Source organism: Acinonyx jubatus, chromosome D1 (genome assembly GCF_027475565.1).
Source record: "Acinonyx jubatus isolate Ajub_Pintada_27869175 chromosome D1, VMU_Ajub_asm_v1.0, whole genome shotgun sequence".
Lineage (NCBI taxonomy): Eukaryota > Metazoa > Chordata > Mammalia > Carnivora > Felidae > Acinonyx > Acinonyx jubatus.
The window spans coordinates 80,681,203-80,707,078 of record NC_069390.1 but is presented as its reverse complement, the minus strand read 5'-3'; the positions used below and the strand labels follow the sequence as shown (position 1 = coordinate 80,707,078).

The window sequence follows — 25,876 nt, the reverse complement described above, 5'->3', positions numbered from 1 at the left end:
TTTTTTTATCAATGACTTAAGATGGATGATGGGATGCTAATCCACTTTCTAATGACTCAGAGCAGGGCACAGAGGATTAAGCAGCAGAGGAGAGCCTGTTATTAGATGAAAAAATATAGATGCCAAAATATCTTTTAACTTTGGAATGAAGTAAATGAAACACAGCAAAAGTCTCACCATCAAACCCACAGTCAACTGGGTCAGTATGGAATCAAAGTGCTCTACCTTAATTCCTGCTGAGATTTGATTTTGATCTGAATAAACAGTGTGACATGAACAATGAAAACTTAAGTAATTTTATAGGTCTCTATTGATATTTTTAAAATTTTTATTGTTATAACAACCAGATACTCTTTGGGGCTTCGAGTTCAGTTTTCACTGCTAAATTTTAGCATGAACACTTAAAAACTAAAGCTGTTAACAGAAAACAAGAGTTTGATAAGTTGAAACAATGTCCTATTAAGAATAACTGTATGTATAATAGGAATGTTCAGCAAATGCAGATATTTCCTGACAATGACCCTAGCAACTTTGAGATACTCAGTACATGTTTATTTTGTTTTGTTTTGTTTGCTTGACTAGATATGAAAATGTTCTGTATTTCAGATGTAACAAAAGGTTTAATTAATTTTGTAGGGAAAGTAGTCTGAAGTTCTTCATAATTTAATTTTTAAATCTATTAAAGTTTCCTAAATATTAACTCACTGATTTATAGTCTTTAGAGGGTTTCCAATTACTCAATGCATATTATAAAGCTTTAATTCCAATATGATATACACAAAATATAGGTGAGGGCAGTAAGAAAAGCCCAATGAAGTATCATTAAAATTCAAATGCTGAGGGGCACTGGGGTGGCTCACTCGGTTAAGCTTTGGATTTCGGCTCAGGTCATGATCTCACAGTTCGTGAGTTTGAGTCCTGCATTGGATTCACTGCTATCAGCTTAGAGCCTGCTTCAGATCCTCTGTACCTTCTTTCTCCACCCCTCCCTTGCTTATGCTGTCTCTCTCTCTCTCTCTCTAAAATGAGTGAACATTAAAAAAAAAATTCAAATGCTCACTTAATTCATTTCCAACAACCCTAAAGAATAGATTGTAAGATACAAAATCTAGTATTCTATAAAAATTATTTGGAAAATCCTTCATCTTACTTCTTCCATCCTAGATCACCCTGAAAATAAGTTCTGACATTTATGTGTGTTTTCTCAATTAACAAGCAACTATTATGATATAAAATTAAACACAGGAGGGTGTTATTCACAGAGGGTAGTCATTTTATCAAAGCTCTCCAGTTAACATCAAATGTGTGTACTACAAAACCATGTATTTCTGATCCTTTAAATGTACACCTGTTTCTATCTGCAACTTGCATTGAATCGTAAAATTTAAGTGTGAAATAAAATGTTTTCCAATTCTATGGTGTTTAGTTTTCCATAGAAATCAATATAAAGTTTCCTAAGTGTTTCGGAATATTTCTAATAATTTAAATTTGAAAAAAAATAACAATCACTGATAGCTTCCCAACCACCTAAGGGATAATTAAAAAGGTAGAAGGTGTAAGGAAAAATGTCAATGTATATAGCAATAAGAAGCATAAATTCTCATGTAGCAAATTCTTCTGCAATAGGGCAGCCAGTAGATGTGAGGAAAAAATGAATCTACAGATAAAAACGCCAGCTATTGAACAAAGAAACTACCTTGTTTTCTAGAAAAGATATAAAATTCACAGGGGAAATGTCCTCAGGGGAGATGCTCCATGAGCATTTGAACTTCTGAACTTCCAAGAATTTCTGAAATCCTCACTGTTGTCCCTATTGAAAGCAAGGGATCTAGAAAATTTTCATTAGTTATTTCGAATTTCTCCTTCCACCAGGTTAACTTTAAGTAAATGGATTTGCTACAGAGAAGATTTCAATACATGGAAAAAGGCTTGATTCCCACCCAAAAAGGCTGACCATTGAAGAATTCTATTGAATAACAAGGTTTTTCACTCAGTATAGATTTTAACAATAACATTAGTGAGGCTCCACTGCATTTCATCAATTACTATTTATGTAGAACACTTGTAAATTGCAATAAAATTTAATAAGCTATATATTTGACCTAAAAAATTAGTATAAGGATCTTTTATAAATATACAAATTCTGGGAAGCTTAAAATGTTTCCTAAGTATCAGTCTTTTGGCATCAACATAAGGATAATCAGGAGGGGGACAAAAAGTGATAATCGTATCTTCAATTTACTATAATAAAAATATAACACAAGAGTTTATCCTCCTATCTGAGCACATAACAGCCACTTAAGAAAGTTATAATAATCTATGTATGCATATACATATACATATACACTTAACATATAGTGATGTAATAAATATATACTGACTTAATTGTTCAGAAGGCCTTTAGGTTATGTCCCTATCCAGAATTGTAACTATAGGAGGCTCAGCTTTTCTAATGGACTAGCAAACTCTGAAATGTGAAGAAAATAATACCCTCAGCAATTTTTGAAACATGTAGAGACACTGAATGGTACCACATGTCAAGTAAAGAGACTACTACTGACTCACTGTCTCCAGGGGATGTGATCTGGTTTGTTTTTCTAGTGGTGGCAATGGGGTCAATCAATTAGAGATGATATTCACCTCACAAGAATGTTGTAATGATGGTGAAAATACAATATGAACTCAAAAAAAAAAAAAACAAAAACAAAAAACAAGGACTTACATTCCTATGATAAAGGCAGGTATATTATGCTGCCCAAATTACTAAGTTAGCAACAGAAGGGTTGGACATGAGTGCCTAGCTAAAGTACACCTGCACCTCTGGGTTGCTGGTAATGCTGCTTGATCTTTCTAGGTGTCAGGTTAGTCATGTGGAAAATACTTCCTAACTTCATACTTTGTAGGACTATTGTAAGTAATAGCACTTCACAAGATTTACAGTGTTTTTAACTATAGGTACTGTCCAGGTAGGCCCCTCTTGCTTGGCAACCCTGAGAACTGCACTTAATAATCTAGAATCAACAGTGATTTTTCTCTGCCTATAAAAGAAAATAAGGCAAACTAAACTACATGAACAATGATCTTATTTTTACTGTAATACTTTTGGTTAATACTGACAAAAAGTATATAATGTGAATACTGATTATTAACTATGAAAGCAATTAACATCTTAGTACTTGCCATGTAGAAGAAATTACACTAAGAAATTTATTTGAAATGTCAAATTATGCTATCACATCAATCATATGAAGATGGCCCTATTATTGTCTCCATTTTTTTTTCAGATAGGAAACTAAGACTTAGAAAAGGTAATTAACTTACCCAAGTTCACAGTTCCTATGAGTACTATGTGTCAGGTTTTGATCAAGTGTGTATGACTGTATAGAACCTGCTGGTAAATTATAAGACACTATCTGCTCTCCAAATGAGCTAAGTAGCCAATTTTCCTTCTTTAAAAATAAAGGAATTAATTAATATTTCTTGAGCATCAAACATGAAACTCTAGAACTCTAGAACTCTAGAAACTCAAGAACTCTATAGGTTTTATCTTGTTTCTGTTTAAAATCTGACTCTACTTCTTACTAGTCACAAGACCTCAGCCCATTTGCTTAACTTCTTTGCACCTCAGCTTATTTATCTATAAAATGTGCGTAACAGTTTTCCTATCTAATATGCTGGTGTAAGGATTAAATGAGTTTCATGTAAAATAGTACTTGGTTATCTATTATTATTATTTTTAATACCAAATACCAAAAATCAATAATTCTCAAACCCCATAAAATAGGTTCTAATGACAAAAAGTACAATAAAGAGAATTTCAAAACAACTATGAAATGTTTATAATTTGTCCTAAAAATTCAGCCCCAGAGAATTTCTGTCCAGGAGACAGATTCAGCACAGCAGCCATCAGCGGCACATGCAAAATCAATCCTGACCATCCTCTCTGTAGAACTTGTTGACAACTAGGGGCGCCTGGGTGGCTCGGGTAAGTGTCTGATTTCGGCTCAGGTCATGATCTCGCGATCTCTGAGTGTGAGCCCCGCATCAGGCTCTGTGCTGACAGCTCTGAGCCTGGAGCCTGCTTCAGATTCTCTGTCTCCCTCTCTCCCTGTCCCTCCCCCACTCGCACTCTGTCTTTCTCTCTCAAAAATAAACATTAAAAAAATTAAATAAAAAAGAACTTGTTGACAACTGGAGGAAAAGTAAGGTGATGTACTAAATCCATACTCTGATGCTATAAACCACATTCTTTTGGACTGTTCCCATAATGAGCCCAATGTATTACCCATTAAATTAGATTAATAAGTCAGTTAAATGGCAAAACTTTATAATTTGTAATAAGTAAAGCATCTATAACCCTTCTAGTTTCTCTAAGTCATTTGTCTATTTAAGACAACAAATTAGACTGAAGCCATTTTTTACATGAAAGAAATCTAAGACTATGTGACAAACTAATCGTGACAACTGTCCACAGATTTTAGATACAACATGCTAAAATAATTAGAGGTGCAAGACATATTTAAAAATAATAAACGCTCAGGGGCACCTGGGTGGCTCAGTCAGTTGAGTGTCCAACTCCTGATTTTGGCTCAGATCATGATCTCACGTTTCACGGGTTCAAGCCTCACAATCGGCTCTGTGCTGACAGAGTGGAGCCTGCTTGGGATTCTCTCTCTCCCTCTCTCTCTCCTGCCCCTCCCTCACTTGTGCTCTCTTTCTCTCAAAACAAATAAATAAAATAATAAAAATAATAAAAATAATAATAATAATAATAATAATAATAATAATAATATATGCTCAGAGACCGAACCAAACTCTATTATGGAGAAAATGAAAGGACAAGAATTACCAGGTTCCATTACAGTCTTCAACATGAAACTAACATAAAGAAAATCAGCCCTATTTTGAAATGACTAATATTATATTGTTTATTTTTCTATTAATACCATAATGGATCAATGTTCATATGATTTCTATTAAGGTCTACTTAAAACTGAAAACCAGTCTTAAAAAAAATGTTTCCCATGGAAATGAAAATGTCTTTTATGGGCAGTATTTCTCAGGTATCTTATCTCTAATGAAATAAGTCAGTATTAAGTGCCTACTGTATGCTGAGGAAAATTAAAAATAAAATTAAGTACATAACTAGGCTTGATTCAAAGTGGGCAAGTTTTAAATGAAGTGGGCATACTTGAAACATTTTTATAATTAAGATGTATTGCACACTAAATCATTTGTTTGCTAAAGGTAAGCAAAATAAAATATTTCACAAAAGAGTATTCTAAAGAGGAGTAATAGAGGACTTGATAGACCAGCGATCTAAGGAATTGAGTTCTAATCCTCACTGTGCCAATAACTAGCTGCTCAGTCTGTTTATATGCATAAAATGAGTCCTGGGTCTCCTGAAAGCTGGTTCCATCACCTAAAATATGTAATAGGCTGATATGTAGGTATGTTTACACTATTTCTCTTAATGTATTTGTCTTTGAGTAGGAACTCAGATACAGAGTTCTAGCTATTCTTTGGAGTCACCAGTTTATGTAGGAACAGGTTTGGCAAGTATAGATATGACTTAAAAATGATTCTCACTAGGGGCAAGGGCACGATTTTGAATGTAACCAAATATAGTTGCCAATTTATATAAAATGTGAAAACAAGTTATATTTCATTTTGCTGTAATGTATGCTGCTCTGGATATACTTATATTGTGAAAATTTTAGTTTGCATTAATCATTCTGGATACCTATTTTCTACTCATTTCTAGAACTGAAACAGCAGTTTTAACAGGATACAAATTAAAAAAAACACACACAAATATTCAATTCTATACTCTGACACATGTAATATGTCAGGCCTGCAAACAATTCCATTCTGCATATACCAGCACACTAAGAACCTCTAAATAAATATACTTTGCAACTATTTATACATAATTTCAGCTATTCAAAAAACAGGAACCATCTCCTCAGTTCAGTGCGGGAACCCCCATCATTAATCTTTTCTAATGACTTTCAATGGTGCTTTTTCCCCACAACTATAACTCACACAGTGCCTTGCGCTGCACAGCAAGGTATCAGGTGTCTCAAAGTCCACAGAACACACTACAAAAGGAAATGTTTGTGGTCTGTAGACTTAGTCCATGTCAGTTAAATAGGATCATCTGGTTGTGAGGAGAGGGTTACTTTGACTCAGCATTTTCCACTTGGTCCAAGCTGAGGAGGTCACTGACAGCACTGCAGGAGTCTACACTTAACTGACACTCTTACCTTCCAGCTCATCAGCCTGAACACTTCCTGGAAACTTCTATTATACACACTGTAAAAAGCAGCAGAGTATCATCTGTAGAATTACCTCTATTTACCAGGAAAATATATAAGTAAAACAGGGAGTAAAGCAATAGAAAAAAATAAACTCCTTCAAATATTTTTATTTCTATCATGGTGTTTCTGCAATACCAAAATAAAACTGACCTATACATATATTTCAGAAGAAAATGCCTGTTTTTTTATTCACTTTACTGAACAAGGATTACTTAGCAGCTTACAATTTAGTACTAAAAGCATCAGGCAGATAAAGTACACAGAATCACCACAACCAAAAGGCCAAGTGCAGTAATCTTTAGGTTCAAGATTTCATTTGAATTCATTTAACAGCAAGTTTAAAACACCTCCCAATGACAAGGCAAAAGGCATAATATACTGTGTGTGTTTTCAGCTGATACGTCCAGCAACTGAGGTGTTTAAAAATAGAATAATAGTAAAAAAAAAAAAAAAAAGATAAAATAAAAAATAAAATAAAATAGGTATAATTATTCATTTTCTTTTAACTATACCTAACCTAAACCTTTAAATAAGAATAATCCTTACACAAGTAAACTCTACTTTAGATGGGCCAAAACACTTGGAATATCCTGTACTAAAGAATTTTTCACAAAGCTCTTTAATTTTATAAAAATATCAGTGAAGTGAAACATTGTAAATTGAGGCTCTAAGGTAAAATGGCTTAATTTCAGACACATAGTCAGACCTCCTAGCTCTGTGATCTGTTGTGATCACTTCATCATTTTCCTCATTGTAAAAGCAGGTGTAATACCTGTACTCACCTCATGGGTTGCTTGAGAGAATTTAATTAAGTCTCTGATGTAATAGCTCAGTAAGAACCCCTATAATATAGATGTCAATACAGATTAGCTACTATTATTCTTGGAAAAAAAAACTTCCTTGCTCTGAGCACACCCCATATTCTTATTTTCTTCCTTCTTCTGCCCTTCCTTCTCAACTTCCTTATCTGTCCTGTTTTTCTCTCTCAAAACATCAAATGTTGAGTTCTCAGACTATATAGAAGTCCTCTTCTCAATCTATTCTTTCCCGGAAGGAATCTAACTTTACCCATGAATTTAATCACCACCTAGAGGACAATGGTTCCCAAATGTGTATTTCGAATTCAGGTAGGAATATATACATGCAAGCTCAACACCCCCACCTGGATGTCTTGGAGGAACCTCAAATTCATTATGTCTAAAGCCAAACTCATTTTTGCCATCCAAACATTTATGCTGTCTATCTCAGTAAATCACTCCAAAAGTCACCCAATTATGCAACCCAGAACCCTAAGAGTAATCTCTGAAATGTCCTGTTCCTCACTTCCCAGTATGTAACCCATTTCCTACCTTTACCATTTTACCTCTGAAATACATCCCTTTGTCTCCATAGCCACTATCACCTTCTGAATCTGAAGTCATTATCCCATAGTCCCAAATTGGCTTTCCCAAAGAAGTCCTGTGTGCATTGGTGGTATAGGAAGTCCTGCCCCCTCCAATCCCTGCATGACATGAAACTAGAGGGATATTTAAAATGAAAATATAAAAGATAAAAAAATAACATAAAAATGATAAAAATAAATAAAATTAAATTAAAATTAAATAAATAAAATAAAATAAAATAAAATAAAATAAAATAAAATAAAATGCAAATATTACAACACTCATCTAGCTACAACTTTTATTTGGCTTAACAATACCCTCAGAATAAGGAACAAAATACTATGGGCCATTAATAAAGCTGTGTGCATGCCATCTGTCTCCATGGTACTCTATATTTCTAACAGCCTGGACCTTTTTCTTCTAACATGCCAGGCTCTATCCTCCTTTAAGGCCTTTACTCATACCCACTCTGCTCCCTCTTTGGGAATATGGGTTATTCCTTTCTCGCCTCGGAACGCCCATTTCTAGCTATTTCTTTATCATTTAGCTCTCTGTTTAACCAATACTTCCTCCAGAAAGTGTTGCCTGGTCCTCTGGACATGGTCAGTTTTATTAATTATACTCTAACAAACTGCTCTTAACTTTTGCATCACAATCCTCAGTGCATTTGTAATTACTTTGGTGTCTGCCTTCCACAAAAGATAATAAGGGACACAAGTGCAGAGAACAAGACTATTGTGTTTACAACTGTATCCCTTAATCTTATCAAACACCATGCTGGCCACAAATGGGCCAACTAGGATACTGATAAATGTTTCCTGAATTAATTAACATAAACATGGTTCTGGTTTAGTCACTGACTTGATAATTGTTTATAATTGGTAGAAAAATACACAAAAAACTCTAATTCAACAGACTTTGTTAGTTTCTTACAGGAAATAAGCATAAAAACTACTTGATTCTATAAGAAAGATAATCAATTCTGGAAGGGGAACAAATAATATGAAGAAAGACCAGGACCCCTGTGTGGGTCAGTGAGTTAAGCATCCTAATCTTGACTCTGGGTTAGGTCATCATCCCAGGGTCATGGAATCAAGCCCTGCATTGGACTTTGTGCTTAGTGTACAGCCTGTTTAAGAGTCTCTCTCTCCCTGCCTCTGCCCCTCTCCCCCAGTTGCGTGCTCTCTCTCTCTCTCTCTCTCACTCTCTCTCTCTCTCTCTCGCTCTCTCTGTTTTTTGTTTTTTTGTTTTTGTTTTGTTTTTTGTTTTGTTTTTTGTTTTTGTTTTTTGAGAGAGCGAGAGAGAGAGAGAGAGGGAATGAGGAAAGCTTCTTTCTGGTGCTGGGATATGAATGAAGCCATGGAGAGGTAACAAGACTTCAACAGGGAAGGGTAAAAAATACTCCAGGAAGAGGGAAGTTTGTGCAAAGCCATGGACATAGTCAAGAGTATATACAGAGACAGGTGAATGGACAATTGTGCCGGAGGAAGGAGATACACTGAAATGTTGCAAATGGGCACATTGTGGAAAGCTTTCATTATCAGAATTAAACCATCTCTCAAGGAAAACCACTGAAGATTTCATTGGAAGAAGGATGAAGACAGCAAAAAATATGTACAGATTAGGATGAAAGTAAGGAGGCCAACTCATAAGCTATTTCAATATTTCAGACAGAAGGGAAGGAGGAAAGAAGGAAAAAATAATTCTGCAGTAGAAGAGACAATACTGCTTGAATGGGGAAGGGGTATGTCATTGACTAAATAGAAAACCAAAATAGAGAAAAGATAGAAGAAGGATGGGAGATGATGAGTTCTGTTTTGGAAACCCTAAATTTTATGTCCTTATATAATGTTGAGCAGGATAGTTTAGGTATGGGTCTGAGAAAGAGGATGCAAATAAATTTCAGAAGCTATTGGGCTCAGGGAAATCTTAATTGGTCTGTAATCAATTAAACAATAACACAAAGGCTTGAGAAACATGTCTAAAGTTTTTTCACAAACACATTTTTATTAATAATGAAAAAAACACAAAAAATAATAAAAGTTATTTTATTATTACTTACCTAAGTTTTCAATACACCCAATACCTAATTTTTATTTTATATAGTTAGGAAAAAGTGTCTCAATTTTACTTTAACTTCACTCGTTAAAATAGTTAATTTCCCACAACTGTTGGGATGGGAGGAACTCACCCATAACATGCTGACTTTCTCTATTAAGTACAAGAATATCTTTTATGCTTAAAAGAATTCCAGTCTTTGTAACAGGCTCTGTGCAAAAATTTAAAATGATGTACAGAATTTTTTAAAAGGTTAACATCTAATTTCAAAAATGTTAACATCTGAAATTATGTCATCTTTAATTATCAGGAGGATATCTGAAGAATAAAATGTAGCACTTACTTTTGCTGCACCTATCTGTTCTTTGCGAAATTTCTCAAGTGGAGCAATTAATACATCATTAGCATTTTGAATCTGAAATTAAAAATGCAAATACATTAAATTCTGTATAATTTCATGCAAATATTGAAAAAAAACAGCTCCTTTATTCAACTTATTTAAATGAACAGCTTTTGTTCTCCTGTTTGCTTCTATAAATGAAGTAAAAATATGTTGCATGTTGTATAGTATTTTTCTACCTTACAAGGTCATTTTCACCAATTATTTTACTCAAGCCTAACAATAATGTGAAAAATGGAAAACAGTACACATGTTTAGATCCTAGCCTGAATATTTAATTTCATATTCTAAGATTTAACTAAGAAATAGCACAGATATTAAATTTACAAATACCTTTAATTACACTAGTTTAATGCAGTCAGTTCAAGCATCATTTAAAAACTGAACCAAAAGCGCTTCCATTTGGCACTAGAATGTTATTCTACAGCCACAAAATAAAATAAGGTTCATTTTTTTTTCCATTTAATTAGATTCTTTACACTAGGGATTTGTCTGAATGTTTGCATATGTCCAACCCTGCTAAAACTGTACCTGATTTCATTTCAATGAATAGTATTTTAGTCCCAAACTCAAAACTGGGATTTACTTACACCTTAAAACAGATAAATATTTAATTTGGGTCTGTGAGAATATTGTGAAGAGGTTTTCAGTATGGGAGCCAGGGACTGAATGCAAGACCCAGACAATTCTAAGAAAAACAGTATGCTGGGAGGAAATTTTCATCTGAAAAAACCTTTATAAAGCATTAAAATTAAACACAATCTTAAATGTTCTCAACACAAAAAATGGTAATTATGTGACAGGATGGGAGTGTTAGCTAATGCCATGATGATAATCATTTTGCAATACATATATGTATCAAGTCAACCTGTACACTTTAAACTTCCACAATATTATATATCAATTATATCTCAATAAAGTTGAGAAGAAATTTACATTAACAAACAAAATTATAATTTACCACTGTGATAATATGATTATATAATTAGCAAATGCTAAGAGGAAGAGAAACCCTTTTTTTAAAAATATATAACTATTTTAAAATACGTTAAAGAGTATAAAGGAGTCCCTTATATTATTCTTGTAACTTTTCCATAAGTATAAAATTATATCACAATTTAAAAATTTCAAGGGAAATGTTTTCCTTTCACTTATTTTCACTTAACTTATTATTACCCAGTCAAGTTTTATTTCTCAAATTCCATATCTAAATATACAAGGATAGTATACACAAAAATAAAAACTAGAGTTTTAGTGCCCTCCATGATTATCATTCTCTACTTTGCAGAAAAATGACATGACGGATCTTTAAAAGACCTAAAATCCTTGCATAAAGACATATAAAGTAAATCAATACTCAAAATCCTAAGACATCAACAACCAACTGTAGATACCTCTGACATCCATCACTTAAAATTCCCATTTATGAGCTAAGACAAGAATCCCTCCAGATACACTGTGCAGGCGTGCTGCTACAGAGAGATGACTGGAAATAGTAGCAAAGTACCTTACTTTTAATTCTCACTCTCTAAATCCACCTTGCCCTCATGAAACCCCAAATCCATAAACACACACACATACACAGATTTTACAGAGGTAATAAATAGCTGATTCTGCTTTCAACTTGTTTGCATAAGGCGAAAGGCAGTGTCATGAACACTTCTGTGTTATTTGGAAAAATGGCAACAATAAAGGCTAACATTTACTGAATGTTTAGGTTATGCTGGGAACAAGCATGCTCTAATATATGTAAAGTTAGTGAACTTAAACAGGGAGATATTACTCCAGTGTTGAAAACTCCAATAATAATGATGCTAAATAAGATGATATGCATATACATCAGAAGCACACATATTTATAATTGGGCTTAAATTGGGATCTGTTCCTATAGCTGCTGTGTAACCATTCTGAACATGAGCTGCATCATCTACCCCACAACTGAACTTCGTTCTAAGGACTAAGACAATGAATGCAAAACACTCAGCTCAGTGCCTTACATATAGTAAGTGCTCAAAATTTACAACGTTTAATATCTCCAAACTGACACAGATAATTAATCTCATTCTGTATTTACCTACTTAATACACTTCTGTATCTGAATCTATAGTATTCCCTTTGGTTGAAGTCGATCTAGGTTCACATTATGAGAAGATGTTTTCCCATGAAATTCCCAAAAGACAGATGGCCTGTACTCTCCCATATCCAATCACCAGGTACTTATGTAAGTGCCAAGCACATTGCTGAGATCTGTGAGAAAGGGAAAAAACTAAGACATGGACTAAACCTTCCAGAAAGTTAATGTCAATTTGAGAAAAGAGGAAAATTTTATCCATTTAATGAATATTTGATGCTCTTAAAACACTGCTAAAATCTTTGCAAAAATTGAAAGACAAAACTGATTAGAATAGTTACATGATAAACTATGCAGAACTCCTTATAAACACATAATGATTTTGACAATAGTAAAGATCCTTGAGAACTAAATGAGTCAGTTAGTATTTGGATGGTGAATGTGAACTGAATACACTAAAGAGACAAAAATATTCTAGAAACTGGGAACACCATGAATAAAGGCAAGGGGGTAGAACTAAGCATGACGTGTGGAAAGGGAGAATGCGATGCAGAAAAATAAAGCATTTATTAATCACTCATTAAGAGTCAATCTTGATTGTGAGTGCATTGACCTAGTTACAGGTCCTCAGTTAACTTTTGAAAAATGGGAATACAGAATGAATATGAAGCATGTCAAACAGTTCTGGAACATAGCATGCTTCATAGAATTAAAACATTAGTATCAACTAACAAAAACATTATCTACATGGAAAAAAGTGTGTGTGTGTGTGTGTGTGTGTGTGTGTGTGTGTGTGTGTGTGTGTGTATTATTAGCAGGAAACTTGGTTGGAATAGGGAAAGGATACTCATAATCTAGGAAGAGCAGCCTGAACATGGAATCACTGCTGGCTTCTAAAGAGAAAACTAATGTTGTAAAAACTTGTTCTAGGAAGCCAGTAATATGTGGGATAGTTAGAGAATGAAGAGATGAAGACAAGATCTGCTAGCTGAATAGCTGGAAGTGGAACTCAAGTTTGAAATAAAGAAGGTGATAGGATCAGGGGCCTCAGTACAGACATATCGTTAACGGGGAACTGCAGAGGCAGTGTTCTCAGAAAACAGAAAAGGACCTAGAGGGAGAAGAATCAAAGGGGACATTAAGATGTTTTGCCTCAGCACTGGAACTTGGGCATCATATTGAGAACTAGAGTAAATGAGATAAAGAGTGTTTGGTGGACAAGGTATAAAGATAATTTCACTTTGAACCTATTATGTTTCATGCCATGAGAGGACTCAAATATTTTGGCAGAATATGCCATCTCAAAATGACAGAGTTAAGCAATAGGAATGAAGTATTTTTATTAGGAAGGGAAGGATTAGAAAAGGAAGTGATTGGTAAATCTGTATACTAAGACATTGGCAGCCACATTCATATTTAATAGTTTAAATCTCTGCCAAAATCCGATGTGGCTATATGTAAATATGACCTGGGAATAAAACAAAGGATACAACACATCAGATGTGATAATTAACAACCACCTTATGAGGCAAGAATTATTTCTTAACTCCATTTCTCCCATATTTCATTTTTTCTTTTGTTTTTGGATTTGTTCAGTTTTCTCCTCTTTCTTTCTCCTACTCTCATTCTATTAATGTGAAACTGGAGGAATAAGAAAAGTAAAGAGGTACTGAACTGAAATATAAGGGGAGAGAAACATCTAATAGAGTGATAGAGATAACAATACATATGATTTGTTCAGTGTTTACTATGTGGTAAGTACCATGCCAAACTCTTCATAATATCAAGATTAAAATTTATTTTATATGAGTAATTAAATCAAAATCTAAAACTCATCTGCAATATATTAAGCACATGAATGTTAAAGTTAGACCTAGCTCCATTTGAATCACAGCATCAAAACTGCTAAATCTGTGTCTTCATACCCATACCTCTTAAAGTTTTTATAAAAATGAAAGGAGAAATATACACATTTTTAAAATAACAAGCATAGATTTGACATATGGCAGCCTTTTAAAAAATGTTTCCTTCTTCACAGAATTTATAATGTCTACTATGTGTTTAGTCTTATAATTTCCTATGGTTTAAAATGCAGTTACTCAAAGGTAGAAACTGAATTGCAATTAATTTAACAGAACAGTATTCATCTATAGTAGATAACCAGGAACCTATTTTTCCCCATAAACAAGTATAAAATATGCGTGATTTTACATCTGAAATATCATGCCTCTTTTGTCTGCAATGAGCCGCTGTTCACAACATGTGAATCTAAACTCAAGATATCAAAATGGAAATGCCAACAACACTCAAAGGCACAAAGTGGATTTACAACCCAATTTGGCTGCTTCTGATCTTTCCCCCCAGGGAACATGTCTTTCATTCCCACAAACTGGTCAATCACAAGGACAAAATTTTTCAATTTTGAAGTAATCCAAGTGCAAATTAAAGAAGGTGTTTAAAATTTTGGCAGGTTTAAAAGAATTACTGTTGCTACTGCATAATAAAGGAAAATGACATACAAAATGGTGGAAAACTACAATTAAACATGTGAACCAGGGTATAACTTTGGTGACTTCACTTTCATAGGGTTTAAAAAAAAATGTAGAGAAATGCAATTTTGCTCACATGGAACTCCTTCTCTCCATATTTACGCAAGATGCTTGAGGAAACTTCTCCCAGAAGGTAATTCTGGGTTTGGGGCGGGGGGGGGGGGGGGGTTGGTGAGTCAAGTCACAGAGTTCAACAGATTCAAGATCCCATAATATCTGTGGAATGTGTTACTTTTCATGACCTTACTAAGAGGCTTTAGGAAAAATACAAAAGTAATTTTAATATTCTCCCTCGATATTGATGATATATAACTTTATAAAGTCTTATTTCAGTAAACAAGATACAATCAACTTACTATCTTATAATTCTTAACCATCTATAATTCTAAACTTTGGGTATAATCAACTTATTTTTATAAATATAGGTCCATTTTAAAAATCAAAAATAATTATCTGCTATTTCATTTACTTTCTGTAGCAGAGAAGCAAACTGATATTGGATAGTACTTTACAACATTTACTGGGTAAACACACTTTAACTGTGGATGTAGTGTGTTACATGAAGCCAGGCAATTAAGTTTCCACTCAACTTTTCTTTTGCTATTTCAAGCGGTTCTAATAAACAGCCACCAGGGAGTGCTCATAAATCACTCACAAGTAATGACTAGAAATGTTTTTATGTGATTAGACGATGAATACTCCAAATACACTTGGGTTTGTGTGTGTGTGTCCAAGTATACACAAATTATAATTTTCTATAGAATATGTATTTTCAAGTGCTATCCGATCTTTATTAAAAATTTCTATTTTTAATGCTCACTTTGCACTGCAGAGAACCTGTGTGTCCAATGAAATGAGCAGCAATGGAATAAAACAAATCTGAAAGGTAATTGTTACACTTTTACTTATCCCCCATTTTCCAGGTTTCGGTCAAAATCTAGTGTTGGTACCAGTCACAGCCCATCACTAATCAGTGATTATAGTGTCCCATTATCCTGCAACCAGGATAATGGATAATACCAGGATAGAGGATTGCAATTTTCTCCCCCAAACTTTTAATGCACTAAAACACTCAAAGTTCTGAAGAGAAGATTTAATAATATTCTGTGGTGCTAGATAACACAACTGCTTGAGAAGACTACAACAGGTGATGTTATTTACAAAAATAAAACCTGAATGGTATCACTCATTGCAAAAATAATTTCCTGTTAAGATACCTATATAGTCAATCCACACACAGTAAAAAGATATGAAGGTGTTTCATAATGAGTAGATTGAACATAGTTAATGCAGAAGATACCTATAAGTAGTCTCTGAGATAAGAATGGACTATTTTCCCATTAGTATTTGCAACTGGGAAAATTAGATCACAGTCCTAATTTGGGATTACAGGCAAGCATCTCCCTCTGCTTCTTCCAACCTCTGTCCTTTTCCTCCTTCCAAAACAGCTTCCCAGAATGAACTTCTGGCAAGTGGTCTAGGGGTAGCCTGAGGCTCACTCCTCCATAATGGTCAGGTTAACTCTTCACAGCTACACAAGAGACAGTCCTCTTGGTCAATAAACCCACAGCTTTTCTAAACTAGGACCCGAAGGCCAAAACTCACATAATGTGCGAAGGACAGATATATGAACAAAACCTTGATTAAATAAGTAGTATGAAGTAAAAAACTAGAGCTTTTTATGCTCCATATCCTTTAATGTGAGCAAATTACTCTGAAAAACCATGTCTTCACCTTAAAAAAAATGCTATGTAAGGTTAGCTGGATACCACTGTAATACATTTAATTTCAACTTGAATGTCACTTGCAACTTCAATACTGAATGCTTTGATTCTACTTATTAAGCCAGTGTTCCATTATGAACCCTACACCATTGGACCTCATCGGTTTAGATCCAACACTCACTTAAATTTAGTATTATTTTAATATTTTCTTTGTTTTTACCAGACATGATACTTTTCTTAGTGAAAATGGTAGGGAAACAAATTTCAGTTTTTGGAGAATGATGCTTTATGAATTCTCCCTTATTTCAGAAGACAGGAAAGAGTATACTCTGAGTATACTAGTTTGTATTTAATTCTTGGTTTATATCCTGACAAGTGTGCAATCTGGTCAACTTAATCAAACTCTCCAAGTATGTTTCCCTTTATGTTTAAGGATAATATGCTTGTTTACAAAGATTAAATTCTATATATTATGTATAATGATCATAACTTTATTAAAGTTGTATCTGCTCCCTGTTAAATTCATTCTTTCATGTAAACCAATTATAATGCATATATAATTTTTTTTTAATGAAATACGAAGTTGCTACTGGAGATCTGGTATAAGAGTGAAATCTCATCAGCATATACTGAATGTCAAGACTTCTTAAATGGAACAGAGTAGCTATGAAGGCAAACAGTAAATAATCCTCTCTGCTTCTAGAACTTACAACTATCCCACATAACTCAAATTAAAATTTGCTGTTTTTTAATAGTCATCTACCCTCATAAGATGAGGGAGTAGAAAAGCATTCATCCAAGAAACAACTGACCATTTCCACAGAATCTAGCTGAGAAAGTGAAAGACAGGGGTAAACTGCAAAATTTCACATAATCCACTGTGATCTAATAATATCATAACACTAAGTCGTATCAAATGAAATTCTCTGAATAGTGAGTTATTTGAACAAGAAAAAGAAGCTATTTTTCATAGATTTTTGTTGCTCTTAAACTACTTTTGCTTTTATTCCCTCTTGCCACCAATCTCTAATGGGAGGTTATACTAAGAATATTTTAAAGCATTTAAGCATTGTGGAAAACATTTTGTTGTTGTTTAAACATTTTTTTAACAGCAGATATAAACAAAACACCTCCTCAAAACCTGTGTCTACTTATTGTCATCCTGATTACTCCTTGAACATTTGTAGTTCTAAAATAAAGGAGGCTAAAAAAATTTTAGAAAAAGAAGGTCAAACAGCTTTTTAGCTATAAAAAGATATGTGAAGGTCAAAGTAAAATTGATGTCTTACAAGCCACTTATATACTCCAAGCATCCTATACATACAGTCATCACAACAATTACTTTTTTCTTGATTTTGACCAGAAAGTAAGCATTTAGGAAAACACTTTTATGAAATACATGGCTGTATTACCTCACAGGTCATATAAGTCAGATGTTGAAATTCAATCTATCTGTGAGAACACAGGGAAGTTGAGAAATGCTGCAACCCCCGTTGTTGCAGTGGGTTAAATAATCACTCCTGCATTTGACTGGGCAAAAGCATTCTCCAAAATTACTGGTTAGGTTACTTCAGCCAGTCCTCTACCTTTGGACATTCTCAAGAAATCCCAGGATCTGCTGAACTTGTACACATCTGTGGTATTGCTATGAGTATCCAGTGATGCATTTGAGATGGCTAGAGATTTTCCTGTAACACAGCTAGCTGTCCCATGTATTGATGTCCTCATGCTGATGGAAATCTACCTTCTCCCTTTGCCCCACCTCAGATAACAGAAATACTAAATAACTTCAGCTGAGTCAATTATGGCCTCGAGAAAACTCTCCCCCTGCCCCCCACCCAGGTTTCATCTCCTAGCTTAGAAGGATCAAAGTGGCATTATGTGTGGGGGCTGGGGGGGTCAACAAATTGATAATTTATGTAACCCAATGTTTATCTCCTCCCCACCCTGCTTTTAATGCTATTTCTTCTGCTAATACTTCTCTACCCTTCTCAGTATTCACCACTGAAAATATCTTTGGAGAGAGAAATTAAAATCATTCATCTGTTTTAAATTCTTCATTTGTGAATGTAAGCAAACTTCTAATAGTCTGTGAGTTTATAAAAGAAATGGAAATTCATTAAGGAAATTCCCAGAGTCACAGTTATTTTACAGCAATTACATCTTAGTAGCTGAACGTTAATGTATTTTAATCACAATTGCTCAGTATTTCCGTAATGGCAGATTGTTAAAACCTTAAGAAAGACTTAAAATATCCTAGTATATATACAATTTCTTAAATTGCTTATTCCAATTTTGTAATAATGGGGAGGGAATGGAAGGGAAGAAGAGGAGAGAAAAGAGAAGAGAAGGAAGGAGAGAATTAGGCAGGACAGAAATGCATATAAGCAAAAAAGAGACCAACATAACTACTATGTTATGAGGGAGGGATAGAGAAAGTGTAGGAAGAGAGATCTTACTAACGAGAGTAACAGTACTCATGTTACATATGTTACATGTGAGCATATATTCTATGTTATACGTGAGCAGGTTCACAGTGGCTCTAAGGAAATATTGTATGTATCTCTTCCCAGTCTGTATCCATTCAATGACCTTGCATTGAAGTCAGCTGAGGTGGAAGTATTTACACCATGGAAATCAGCAAGCATTACAAATCAGGGTTACACGCACATACACATGCGTGCACACAAACACCTAAATGCCGGCAGTTAACTTTTTACCAGAACATCAATGCTTAAAACTAAACATGTATTGGGACACACCAGTATTAAACTAGAAACAGTCGGAAAGAGTGGTAACTATACAAGACTCCTTTTATCTACTTTTTAAAGCATCTCTTTTAAACATGTACCTGTGGGCTTTTAACATTTCCAATTAAGTATGTCTTTCCCAACACCCAAAACTCATTTGTACTTCTTCACACTTGAACTTTTTTACACAGAGCAAGACTTTTTAATTTCTGGGCTTCCACAGCAATACCTTGAATGAACTTGTATGATAGCACTGGTGATAAACAGTTTCAGCTTCATAAGTCTATTTGAGTGATAGCAGGTTTCTGTGGTGCTGGGTTGAAAAGGATCCTGAGGGTGAACCTGGACACTGTAGGAATGATCACAAATGTTGACGATCAACATCTCTTACTAAGAAGAGTAACAGTACTCATGCTACATATGTTATATAAATATAGATACGATTACCTTTCTATTCCTTTAAAGGGAGAGATAATGTCTTATTGATTTTTTTAATAATCACTGTCTAGTAAAATCCCTTGCCACCGTGGAAACTCAACATAACCACTGCTAAATTGATTGAATAAAGTTACTTCTGATAGCTAACCTGCAATTAGTTACTATAGTTACTCATAGTATTACTGAGGATAGCAACCTACCTACAAAAAACCAAGTATTTTTGATAATTAGCATTTCTATAATATGTAGTGATATATGCTGTATAACATAACTAGCAATCAATATCTATAGAGGTAGCAATGGGAAATTAAGCTCATTGACATCTTTAGAAAAAGATTCAGTCACAAAAAACAACTATTAATTTACAATTTTTTTTTGTTTACTTATAAATTGGTATGCAGGGAGAAAAAGTACACACTATTATAGTTCAAGTCAAAACTCTGGAGGGCAGACCATTATCATGCAAATGCCCATAGTGGGCTAAAAGGGAAATAGCAGTAACTCCTCAAAAATAAGAGATGCAGATCACTCCAAATTCTCCCTACTCCTTTTTCCTTAAGGTTGATTTCACTACTGTGCTGAAGTGAAATCTTGAAAAAGAAAAACATGGCTCTGCTAGATCTTAGCTAGGAACCAGGAAAAACATTCAGGGTAGGGGAGTATGTTGTCAAATAACAGGTTTAAAAGCATGAAGAGAAAAGTAAACAGGTCACTCCTATCAGGTAAGTGAGGAAATGGATTCTAGAGTACACATAAAAAACAATAATTAATGAACACTTTCTATGGGACAAGAGAATTCTTCAATCCTCACAACAGGTTTATGAAGAAGGTACTATTATCATTCCCATTGTACAGATAAGGAAAATGAGACTCAGACTAAGTAATTGCCCAAGGTCACACACAAATAGCTGGTGGCAGAGCTACAATGTGAATCCAGGCATTCTGACTCTCAAGTCTATATTCCTAACTACTCTGACAATCCTCATCATACCACTCTCAGATAGTAAAGAATATACTGCAGGCAAACTACGTCTTGCCCCCACAAGCCATATGTGTGAGTATGACTATCATAAAGTAAAAACCGAGGAAAACAAATGAGCTGCAGAGGTAGTGAGGAGATTATTTTCCTATTTTCTAATTCCTAAACCCTTAGATGTAGATATATTATTTTCTCTATTACAAATCTTTTTTTTTTTTTGAAAAATGGTAGGACTTTTTATTGCATTCTCAGTTTCACTGTTGTGCTGATGTCATACTTAAGTGTGTGATGAAAAATCAAGCTGAGTTGAGTAACAATAATTATTCTTGGCTTACAAAACAGTTGTAACAGTGTAATGGTGACATGAGAAACTGCATGGACAGAAGGAAGATTAGGAAGACGTTACTGCAACTATTAACTTAAAATAGGAACATTTCCCCCCACATAATTCTACCAAAGTTTGGAAAATGAGAAAATAAGGGTATTCTTTCAGAAATAAACAACAGTAGTATTGCCTTTTCCTACTACACTTTCCCTGGTACAACACTTACTGAGGATGCTTATGTCACATACTATCTTGATATAAACAAATACAGGAAACACTGCAAATGGAACTTGGACAATTAAGAAAAAACAACACCAGTAGCTAATACACAAACATACAGTGTATCTTTCCTATTAACTAACGCTGTAGTGACTGCTTGAATGTGAATATTTTGAGGCTCTCTAGGGACTAGGGGGAAGAGAAAATCTTTGAAATAAATTAATTCCTTAATTGAATAAACCAACGAATTGAATCATACTGTTAAAATAAAACCAAGAGAAATTAATTAAAAGAGAAAACTTCAGAGCTTTAATACATAATTACAAAAGTCCAAGAATACCCAAAAGTTTTCTAAGTCCTACAATTTAGCAAACAGAGGTATGATTTATTTTGCAAACATTTTCCTTTAAACTTTCCCAGGCATTTGAGCACAGACTCTTAGTCATAGCTGAGAATTACTTCCCAAATAAATTCCATATGTTCTAACTCTTGTCTCTGGTCTTTCCCAAAACCAGAGCTCATCATAAACCATGGGCCAATTTTTCCAAACTATACAGCTGTCAAAAACTTCTCTTACCCAATGAACTAAAGACCCTGTTTCAGCCCTTTATGTGAGGTCTTATATCATGTACAGTAAGAGTGATATGTCAATTCTAAAGAAATTCCCTTTACAACACATGACAAAAAAAAACACTCAAAAATACATACTTTTCCTTATCTGTGAAAAGTATACCCTAACAGAAAACACAATCATTTAATAAATCATTAACATCTAACCTCTTTTGGTCTTACCCTCAGGCCATGGCTTGAATTACTTTCAATTCACAGAACTAGCTAAAGAATGTTTATGATTCTCCTCCATAAAATAAAGCCTGGAAACTTGGAAAAACGACTTTCTTCCCTTACAGCAGCAGACAGCCTGAGACATTCAGACTCTGGTGCATTCATGATGATGTGTACATAAGATAAGCAAAGCAGTAACACTATGGTCAGGGACACCTTAGTTATCCTATATGACATTATAAAAAGGTATGGAGAAACAATCTCTCTCCTCTCTCTTCTTTTGCTTCCTCTTAAAAAATTAAGAGATATTGTAGTTAGTAGAGAAGAAAATTTAGCTCCTATGATGCCCAGTTTACATAAACACAAAGAGTGTTAATGCTGGTAAAACCCTACTTATCTCAACATTACCCAGGTTCTTAAACAGAATCCTGACAAGAAACTCCCATCACTTTGCTGACAATCACATCCTGTTCCCAACTTTGGGCTTTCAGTAATTCCTAACAAAGTCTAGAATATGACTACAGTTAAGACCTTTTAATTAATCTGAAAATACTAGATGAGAAAATGCACCTCTTCAAATAATTCACGAATATAATAAAACTGGGCTGCATGTTACAACAACAAAATAACTTTGCACATTAACATAAAAACACAAAGCTAATGAAGCTTCCACCTCACCCCTGCTAAGCATATTGTTCTGAGAGCACCCAGATATATTTTAAGTTGTCTTCAATGGCCTTCTGACTTAATAAGCTTTTGAGAATTTTTGTGCAGAGTGAAGGGGGCAAAGACAGACTCAACTAACTTACCTTTATCTTACGTTTCAAGATAAGAGAACTCTACACTTTATCCATGGATGACCACCTAATGTATTTTCATGCTTCAAATGTCACATGAAGTGATCGACGGCTTACAACTCTTGCCTTGAGCCCAGATATTTGTGCTAAACATTCTGTAAGCCATGTTTGTCCCATTCCCAGAAACACCTCAAAAACACAGCCTCAAGATATATCCCAGCCTTCTCTAATTTCTCAGTTTGTCTGTCAATGAATGGCCCCAAGTTCAGGCAGCTGCCTCATCACCCCGGTCTCCCACCTCTCCATCTTCCACATCCAATCTATGATCTCCCCACTGCCTCAGCATGCAACCCATCACTTCTCTGCAGGATTAGAACAACAGTCACCTTACACACCTATCAGCACCCAGTTTCACAACTCACCCAAGTTTTATTTTCTACACAGCTACAGAATGGTGTCTATAAAAGAAAAGTATGTTCCTTCCCAGCTTTTATCATCTCTCCACAACCTTCAATACAAAAGACCTTTCCTCAGCCCAGTATCCCATGATAATGAAGAGGCCCCTCACTAGCTCTTCATAACCTTTTCTGCTGCCACTTCCATGTGGTAAGTCTTCTTTTACACCATATAACACATTTTATAAAGCCTAGCTCACATTGTGACCTCTTCCACAGTTTTCCTTCCCAGGTTCGCTTATTCATTCCTAAATGTCTCTTATCCTTTAAGCCACAGCTCAAGTGTCATATCCTTGGTGAGTCTTCCTTAATATTTACAGTGCAAGTTTTAAGGGTCTTGTTCAAGCTGCCACAGGATTGTGATTATACCACTGTGACAGCAGATCACAGAACTCTGTAAGTCGCATTGTGCCAGTCTGTGTTCCCAATGAAATTATGAGTATTTCTAAGGAAATGCTTAGAAATTATGAACAGTCTGTGTTCCCAACAAAATTATGAGTATTTCTAAGGAAATACTATGCCTCCAGCTTTCTTTTCATTTTTAATTTTTGTGTCTCCAAGGGCCTAGACCCATATCTGAGGCATACAGTTACAAGCCAAAAAACACTTTTTGATACAAGCACATTAGCTGAAGCAAGGGTGGGGGACTACATGGGAGAAAGAGTTGGAAGAGAAGTTAGAGAACAGAAAATGCCAAAATCAAACTAAAATAAGATGGACAATGCTGGACTTTGCATTCAGGCAAACTGTATGTCATTTTCCTATTCATATACTACCCTCAATCTCAAACAATATTCCATTCATTCATATATTATTATGAAGTGTTTTGAAATGACTGAGGAAGAGAAAAACTGAAGTGTATGGATTTCAGAAGACACACACACACACACACACACACACACACACACACACACACACTGGTTTCTTTTAGGGAAAATGAGGATTTTAACAAATAATGAATATAGACCATCTTCTACTAGGGCATGCAAGGTTATGGATTTTCACTATACACGCAAACAAAAGCTTATTCCCATCATTAAATTTTCATTTCTACTTTTTGAAGGAGAATGGATGAGATTAACTTCTGCAACTTCTTATTCTTTCACAACTTGAGTTACCAGTTTGGAAATAAATCTTGAATAAGCACTGAGGTATAGGGTAGGAAGAACAGGCAAGCTAAACGCTATTTGGCAAAACAGCCTATCCTTCAATATTTATTAGGGATGAGTAAGCAATGATCTGCTATTTTATCACTGGAAGATGCCTTGCTAGCCTGTGCCAAAACTTCAATTAGGCTTATAAACACTCTTGAAAGAATGAGGAATTAAAATCACAGCTTCTATTGGCCTTTGAGCTTAACAGCCAGGGAGCATACTATCTATATTACTAAGGGGATAAATTACATAACTGTAATTGTACTTCATTACAATTAGAGCACTTAGGCCAAAAGATAAAGCAAGGGCAAGCCTAAAGAAGAAAATAAAATTTGTTTTCAGAAACTTTAGTTGCCCCTTCAGTTGCCCCTAATTAGGCTTTGTTTGGCCTTTATTCCAGTGTGTTTATTCAGGCCATGCATCACCATCCCTCTTCTTTCCATTGGAGCCCTTTACCAAGGACTTTGTTCCCAGGAAATCTAAATTCTAAATATTTCCAACTATTACCATACTCTGGCCTACCAATAAAAATCTTATTACTTCTATGGTTTCTTTCATCAAGAGCTTCTCCATGCTTCCCAACAACTAGTAAATTTGATTTACTGACAAGTGCTAATCTGCCTTTGGTATTCTGAAAGCTATTTGCCCTGAAGATAAGTAAAACAGCATGGCAATCCAATTAGGATTTGGGCACTGGATGGTCCAAAGAGAGAGAAAATTAGGTTGGTGAAAAACCAGCAGCCTGCTATATTTACATGTGGCAAAATGTGAATAGGTTCTTCTCTGAATTAATGACAACTTTATTGTAGACTGGGCTCACATCAAGATAACATGGTAATGACACTACCTTTTTGGGTGTACATATATCCACGGCAGTGAACGCAGAACTGACGGGCACATACCCAACGAAGATTATTGTCCAACCAGAAGCAACACATAGACTATTTTTCATAGTGTTTCAGGTGGTAATTTAAAATTAACCACAAGTCAATTGCTTGTAAACCAACACTAAACTTTCCAATGATTTAGTTGGAAATGATTCAATTGTTAAGGTGTAATTTACTGAGTTAACACCTGTAACTCAAATGGTTTCAAGCAAATATTTATTGTGGAATACAAATGCCCTGATATATTATAATTGAGAAAATCACTAAGCACAAAACAATAAAAAATAAATAAAAACAAGCAAGATAATACCAGATGATATAAGTCACAAAGAAAAGAAGTTGATGTGATAGAAAATAATGTCAGTGGAAATACTAATTTAAATTCAGTGGTAAGCAAAGGGCTCAATGAAAAGGGGTACCTTGAACTGAAATATGATTTGTAATAACTCCTCACCCCGCCGAACACTACTCAGAGATCTAAAAGAAGTTCAGGCAGAAAGAACAGAAAGTATAAACTTGCTAAGACAAAAGCATACTTGATATGTTGGTTTTGATGGAAAGAAAAGAAGCCTGGCATGACTAAAG

General features: G+C 34.6%; 1 protein-coding gene across 2 annotated transcripts in view; it reads right to left on the bottom strand.

Annotated features, from left to right (window-relative positions):
- Positions 1-25,876, bottom strand: part of ARHGAP42 (Rho GTPase activating protein 42) — a 312,973-nt gene that overhangs the window by 145,314 nt on the left and 141,783 nt on the right. For both annotated transcript variants that reach the window (XM_027040080.2, XM_053203842.1), the window contains exon 4: positions 10,104-10,175. In XM_027040080.2, the coding sequence (XP_026895881.1) occupies positions 10,104-10,175 (72 nt within the window). The remainder of the gene's footprint in view (positions 1-10,103; positions 10,176-25,876) is intronic.